Here is a 7,854-nt window from a genome sequence, read left to right as displayed (position 1 = left end):
CCTGCTTACACAGCTCTTCTTCCTTCTGCTTCAGCCTACACGATCCCGCTGCCTCCCTTGTGAGGGCTCTGGCAGGCACTGAACCTCTTCATAAGCCAATTTTATTCACCATCACAGTAGACGACTATCCAGCTTGCCGTGTCTGTTCCTTGCTGCCTGACTCGGTTGAGCAGACAGAGGTGCCAAATGATGAGCAGATTAGCCTGAAGCAAACAGTGGGAGCATACAGGAGATTGGGGGAACAGAGGGGAACATGGACATTTTTCCATCAGGACAGCCGAGCCCTTTGACAAACTTATTTCTTAGGAAACACACCTTCACTGTGCTGCTATCTGTCTGGCCTGTCCAACTAAACTGAAACTCTTTTGACAAAGATCCCAATCCTCTTTTAATTGAAACAGGCTGCTCTGTAAGCTAAAAAAAAAAAAAGATTCAGCAATGTCCCACGCCTGTCAGAAGAGACCATTCTTCCTTAAGGGTGGCTACAGCAACTGATTAAAGAGAATTAGCTAATTTAACAGCAGTTTCAAAAATTACATTGCCAACTAGTGGAAGGCATTCCTCCGTCAAACCAGTCATTGACTCTTCCTGGTTCCAGATTATTCAACTTAACAGTAATATTAGTCCCAAGGGGAAATTGCTTGTTTAAAGAACCAACAAACCCTTATTTTATTACATAGCAGTAAACTGAAAAATCTGCAGTGAAAAGTAAAAAAAAGGCTGAGCAAAATATTCTCTCATTTCAGTGTTTAATTGACAAGTGCAAACATAAGGCTCTCATTCTGCAAGATGTGTGCATCATTCCATTAAAATCAAGTCACGTGTGTGGGCAACAAACAGTAAAAAGGCAGTGCTGAGTGCAAACATTGTGCTTTGAGTTTGAAACCAGTGAAAAAAAAAAAATAGACTTAACAGATAAAATACCAAACTGGGATTCCATATACCTCCATGGTGCTGCAGGCCCTGCCCCTGCCTAACAGATATGCTTGCAAATATTTCTTTATGCATGGCTTTCCCTGTCTACACAGAGGGTAATGGAACAGATACCCCCATTCCTTCTTTTGGCCAGTCCTCAGCACTGAAAGCTTTGCACAAGAGCTCTGCTATTAGTATGCACATATGGCATTTCACCAGGTGAGTTGTTTTGCTAAACCTTCATAGACTTACCTGAATTTTTGCTTGACTAGTGCTAGTTTCTCTTCTCATGAGAGTGGGAGACATGTTTTCATATCCTCTTTTCTTCATTTTTAGGTGGGAAAGGGTAAAACTGCTATAAGCATCTTCAAGAATCAGAATAATTTGGGTAGGTCCTAAGGCATCTAGGACACGGGGAGTGTTAGAATTCACATGGTTCCTATGCTATGGTATGATGACATAAACTATTTGCCCTGTAGAAATGCCATACACTTACATCCTCAAAATGGACTTCATGTGGGTCAGATGTGGTACAAAAGCCCCAGACACTGTGGTAGCTACAATGGTTTCCCAAAGAAATGGATTTTCTGTGTTAAAGGCTAAGTCATCTAAAGTCAATCATTTCAAGGTAATACATCAAGGCTGATGAGCTATCAATGAATTGCATGCATATTTAATTTTTAACTTTCTGCCAGCTTATAAACCACTCCCTTTGGATTTTTACCAGGAGGAAATAAATCAGAAAAATATTCATTATTCCAGAGCAGACAGGTCTTGGAACTTCTCCCATAGCAAATTTCAAGGAACGTAGTACTCTCCTCAACACCTGACAATCTTTTTTTCAGTGTTGAAATGCCTAGCTTTTGGCAAGCTTAGCTCCCATTACCCTTACGCACAGAGACAAGAATTTCAGCCTGATCTTAGCTCAGAGCTTTTCTGTTCTGTTTCTCCTTTTTCTTTTTTCACCTTGAATTTTGTTTTAGTTAATAATAAAGCCAGTTCTCAAAAATGCAAGAATGTGGCAGCAGACCAAAATGGGATAAATCTTCAAGCCATCAAGGAAATGCTGACTGACATTTTAAATGTCTGCTGCTTCAAAATGCCCCACATATAACAGGAAATATAACTCTGGCTCTACTACTACAAGAAAACCACTTTGGCTTCCTGTTAACAGAAAGACACATCTCATATAAATGAAGTAAGCCCAGGCCCACATTGCAATTGGTCACTTCTGCACCAACAAAAAAGCAAAACAACAAAAAAGTCCAAACCCCAAACTTCAACCACAGTATATGAAGTTCCTCATATAGAATTATGCTTACATGGACTCCCTTGCTACTTTAAGAGTTAAAAAATACAAGTTTTTATATGAAATCTGTAATAGACATGTAAGCTTACAGGCTCACACAACAGATGCAGCATGGCCATAATTTTTCCTAGTTAGAAGTAATTTTAAATTCTGAAATTCTACATAGTTTTAAATCAAATACCACCTCTTTTCTTCCCCTTCCTCCTTGGCTGTCCCAAAGGAGCCTTTTCTCTTAATATGAAGGTTTTCTTCAAAAAGAAAAGGGGGGGGGGAGGGAGTGTAGCACATTATTTATTCCTGTTTACTCCTGTTGCAGGTGAAACCCAGTTTTGAGTAAATCATCAGAACTAGAAGCAGAAACAATTCACAGTCTCCACATGAAACCTCTCTCATCTTAGGAAAGAAAACGTGATCCCACCTCATTCTAGTAGCTCATGACATCTGCACCACCAAAGCAGAGAGATTTGGTTTCCAGAAAGCCACCAGAGACAGACTACAGAAACAGCTGAAATAAGATATTGTCATTATTTACTCCAAAATCTGCATAACTGGACTTACTGCACCAATACCAAAAAGCTTACTGATGAAGGAATAATTGTCCATGCACACACAGTTTTTCCTGAAAAAGTACATAAAACAAGTCCCATGAGGCAGATGGTTAAAGACTTTTGGAGATTCACTAGGGATGCGCAGTTTCCCTGCGCTATGAGTTAATAGTGCAGGCCTTCCAAATTCAGACCAACAGATACCATTTACCCCAAGCATCACTGAGCAGAGAGTTGGCCAGGTTTCTCCTGCCAAAGTGGGTCCCCACTGCATCCCACTAGTTGTAGCTGTCAGCTTGTGCACACTTCTTCCTCTGACTGTGGCTTCCACATTGCTGCAACAGCCCCTTGTGATGAACCCAGCACCAGGTGAAAACCGTCACATTAATTAGCAATGCTGGAAGATGAAACCTGGTTTACTCCAATTTTTCACTTCATATTTCCCATACTTTCCATTTGTTTCAGGTCTAAATAGGAGCTGAAGAGAATAGAGATAGACTCCCAGCACTGCACTTGCATAGAACCCATACATTTGTTTTCTTGAACACACAGAAATTTGTTAAAATAATAATTGCATTAAAATAACCCCATTTAAGAATTTTATGTTCTTCTCTAAGACAAGATACAGCCCATCCTCAGCAGGTTTCCAAAACCTCAATAGTTCAACAATAAGTATCTACTGACCATCTGAAAGAGGGTAGTTTAAAAGCTATTTTAGGCTACCTAATCTGTCAAAACCAATAGTAGAGTTTAGGCAGTCCAAGGACAGTTCTCTTTCTCTATATTTGGGGAACCTGTTTTGTATATGCTTATACAAGCACAGTGTGAAAAGAGCCAACACAGCATGTGCAGGCCACATAGTGCTTTCCTTTGTGTAGTGCAAATCTACATCAGCAAACGGAGTTGACTAGGACTTTGCTCAGAACTGCAAGGCACTGACTCATCTGGCCCAGTTCAACAGGCTACTTTAGCGTATGCTTGTTTTTAAGATCCAAGTGAAGATGCTTTTGAAGAAAAATGGTGTTTACATGCTGTGATTCATGAGAAACTCTTACTTGCGAGAGAAAACGTGCATGCAATTTGACCTCCATTTTTTATCAATTATTTAGTGCCAGGTAGTTAAAACTGAGATGGACCAAGCAAATTAATCCCGACACTCCTAATTTTCAGTGTGCTCTCAGCGGTTAATTGATATCATGTCAAATTCAGGGCCTATCCCTCTCCCATGTACACATCTGCTTTGAAGAATTTCAGTTAGGAGCAGGACACTCACAGATGTCCACTGTTTGAGGGTCTTCTGGGAATGGTGAAAAGTTTAAAAAAAAAAGAAAAAAAAACAAAAAACAAACTTTAAATGGGCTCAATTTTTAAGACACAATTACTCTAAACCAAGTTGCACCAGCTATTGATCTTTCTTAATTTCTAGCAACTTCTGCTTAGAATTAGTACTGCTCATATGATGATTTTCCTGTTTTATAGCTTACTGTCTGCTCCTCAGTTGTCACACTCAACACAGCCTTAACTGTATTTTTGGATACATTGGGACGTAATTTCATGTCTCTATTTTAAAAGGAAAGCTGCTGAGTGTTAAAAATGCAAAATCAACAGTCAGTCATCACTACATAGGTGGAAAAGATTTCACGTGTTCCTACTAACACTATTAACTTTTGTTTTCTCAGTCAAGCTATGATAAAACATATAATGTATAAAGACAGGTGAATATGGCTGCATCTGTATAGTGTATTTTGCTTTAAAAGATAAAACTGTGTTGAAAACTAATGACAAAGAATATCTTTACAAAATAGCCAACAGAAGTGCAGATTGCCACAGTTCCTGTAGTGGCATTAATCTGAGAACAACGGGCTAGTTCTTGCTTTTCAAAATTCAGCACTCTGCAAAGTTCCTCATATTTGTATACATGCAGAAGATGGGAAGGCAAAAACTCCAAACCTTGTACTGAGCACAATGAAGCCAAAAAGTCACGATCCTGCAGCAAAACCTCTTAACATACTTATTTTTGTTTGCCCAAATGGAAGTCCTGAAACTTCCCAGAAAACTTATTTTCCTGCCCTAAGTTGTACAGATTTTCTTCATTTAAAACTCAAAGCTAGAAAGACAGAATAAAAAGTTATGGCAGATGTGCCAGGATAGTCTCTGTTGTAGAGCCATTACTGTGATTCACAATGGAACAAATAACAAAGAGGCATTTCAAGTCAACCTGTAAGCACTCTCATCTAGCTGGGTCTGGTCCATGTGTGCCTGCCTACATTAGGAAATTCGGCATATATAAATATATAAATAAAACATATACACAGTACATAGTCACATTCATATAAGCCATAAAATGACATATATTTACAAAAATATTTGCAGCTATGTTTTACACTTTCAGGTCCACATCAGGAGTTTAATTATTTAGCTTCTGCCTTGTGAACTTGATCATCTTCCTACGTAGGAATCTGGGATGAACTTGTACCTTATATATTTACAATTGTCAAAAATAAGAAAGAAGAAAATAATCTTCCAAGGAATTCTGCCAAGTCCGTAAGAAAAGTTGAAACTTGTTGAAGCATTAGCTGCCTCACAGAAGAGTAAATTACATGTTAGCAAATACTGAGACCTTCTCTTCTTCATGTAGAAAGACAGTACCTTGGTCTGGCCCATAAATAAATTTGAAACTCATAAAACATCAGGCAGAGCACAAACAGGGTGCCTGACAGCTGTCTGTAGTATAAACTCATGCATAATTACTATTCTAGTTGACTCAGTTTAAACTGGTAGAGTGATGAAAGTGAATGAAGGTAGAGATGAAAATGCATACATCAGGTTACCTTACAGGGTAAAAAGGTAGAGAGTCGACTACATCCTGTTGGCATTGTTTTAGCTTCCTTTAACAGTAAGTTACGTGGTTAAAACAACCCCAAGGTTCCCACATTTATACAGTACATATACAGTTCTGTGACTTCCAGCAGTTGGACATATTTAATTTACTTCTCCAAAGATGGAAAAACATTTCTTTGCTGCTTCACAAAATACTCTTCTTAGGTATGCAGCCCAGGTTCAGGCATGCTTTCTTAATTTGAGGGGTTTGCCTTTTTGACACGAGTTTTGCAAGAGGAATTAAAGCTTTGGAGAAGGGGTTGTTTTCCTTTCGCAGAACACTTGGAAAAAACAAACCTCAAAACGCAGCAGTTTAAAGTGCCTGTAGGTGAAGACCCATGGAGAAAAACCTTGCTATGAACCATTGAACCATGGCCTCAGATAGCACTTTCAGCAATAGGCTGTGGAGTCATCTCTTGCTCCTCGCTATTCTCTGTGGACATGTCCTGGATCTCCTGCTGCTGATAAATATCTTGAACCAGCATGATGTTTGTGTTCCTCCATTCTCTGTACTTCATTGCCGTCAACTTTGGGTCATCTAGCAACTGGTTAATCGTGGCCAGGTCATGTTCCTTACACTAGGAAGAGAACAAGTGGTTATTTCCCATAGAAACTGTCAAGCTCATTGTCCGTAACAAAAACACTCTCTATGTCACAAGGAGATGGCGAATTATCCATCCTCCTGCCAACTTGTTCCCATTTTTAGAATGTAGATCATCAAAGTTAAGTCCACAACAGAAATTCATCCCAGTTGAAGGCAAAATTATGATTTCATGTAGATTTTTTATTTTATAGGATTCATAGCAAAACCTCATGAGAGAAGATTCACGCGAAAATTAGACATTGTTATGCTGTCTCACAACAAGTTAGTACTTGCATTAAACTAGACACAAGAGCATTTATCTCTGTAATTCACACCAGTTCCAACTTTCATCAAAAAATACTTATTCTGTGGTCACGTTATAAATGTGTCTTCTCTGGGAGCTAGATAGAAAATAATTTTGGATATAATCTGTGCACTAGCAATAGACTTGCTAGAGCACACATGGCTGCCAATACATCTACCGCCAGCTACTAGCTACTACTACTAAATCTGATCTCTACTTTTAGAAAAGAGCAGCTCAGACCGTATATTGCAGGCAACCTGATTCAATGGTAAGACGTGAACAGTCACTGATATAGGGACACTGAGACCCTTTATGTCACAGAATCACATTATGGTTGAGGTTGGAAGGGACCTCTGGACATCATCCAGTCCAACCCCCTTTCACAAGCAGAGCCACCTAGAGCAGGCTGCCTAGGACCGTGTCCAGATGGGGTTTGAATACCTCCAAGCATGGAGACTCCACAGCCTCTCTGGGCAACTCGTGTCAGTGCTTGGTCACCCTAACAGTAAAAAAGTGTTTCTTGATGTTCAGAGGGAACCTCCTGTGTTTCAGTTTGTGCCCATTGCCTCTGGTCCTGACACCAGGCACCACTGAAAAGAGCCTGGCTTTGTCTTCTTTACACCGTCCCTTCAGGTATTTATACCCATCGATGCCCTCACATTTTCTGACACAACAAACCATTTTGCTTTTCCAGCCCTTATTGCCTATCCATGCAGTGGACCACAAGATAGAGAAGCCCTAGTTAGCAGCTACAGTTTCTTAATGGAGGCACTAACAAACCTTTACTGCTTTTACCTGGCTCCATCCCCCCTCAGTCTGTGTATGAAAGCAGTGGAATAGTTCTAACTATCCTCTCCTACTGCCACAAGTTTCATCAAGCTCAAGGACACTCCGTGCCAGTGGCTGCCTTGAAAACACCTTGAAAATACTCCTCCTGCACACTCATGACACTTCCTGATAGTAGCAATCAGCTGCTGGGATATCCATATCCCACTACTACTCTAATGAACTATCACCTACTCCAATTCCTGTGATGCCCGAGACGCTTTTTAAACACAAAAGCTTGTTCAAGTGTTGGTTTACACAAGTCCTGCCCTCAAGACCTAGTGCCAGCCCTTGTAAGAAGGCTTCTGGCATTGATGCAGAGGTGTGTGCAGTTAGCCTAAGAGAAGAGGAGGAAATAGGGAGGTAGAAGGGAGAGAAGAGTATTTCCAGCAGACAAATTTGGTGGCAAAAAGCCATGCCGTGGAGTTTTTCCTGTACCACTAAATCTATTTCCTGCATTCATTAAGCCTGTGATGCGTTTGCACACAGCTTC

The 7,854-nt window shown here is 40.1% G+C and overlaps 1 protein-coding gene across 4 annotated transcripts in view; it reads right to left on the bottom strand.

Moving 5' to 3' along the window:
* Positions 1–745: 745 nt before the first annotated feature.
* Positions 746–7,854, bottom strand: part of IPCEF1 (interaction protein for cytohesin exchange factors 1) — an 88,144-nt gene continuing 81,035 nt past the window's right edge. For all 4 annotated transcript variants that reach the window (XM_049801285.1, XM_049801283.1, XM_049801286.1 and 1 more), the window contains one exon: positions 746–6,227. In XM_049801285.1, coding sequence (XP_049657242.1) covers positions 6,027–6,227 — 201 coding nt within the window. In that variant the 3' untranslated portion in view covers positions 746–6,026. The remainder of the gene's footprint in view (positions 6,228–7,854) is intronic.

Source organism: Accipiter gentilis, chromosome 5 (genome assembly GCF_929443795.1).
Source record: "Accipiter gentilis chromosome 5, bAccGen1.1, whole genome shotgun sequence".
NCBI lineage: Eukaryota > Metazoa > Chordata > Aves > Accipitriformes > Accipitridae > Astur > Astur gentilis.
This window is presented reverse-complemented; position numbering and strand designations above follow the sequence as displayed.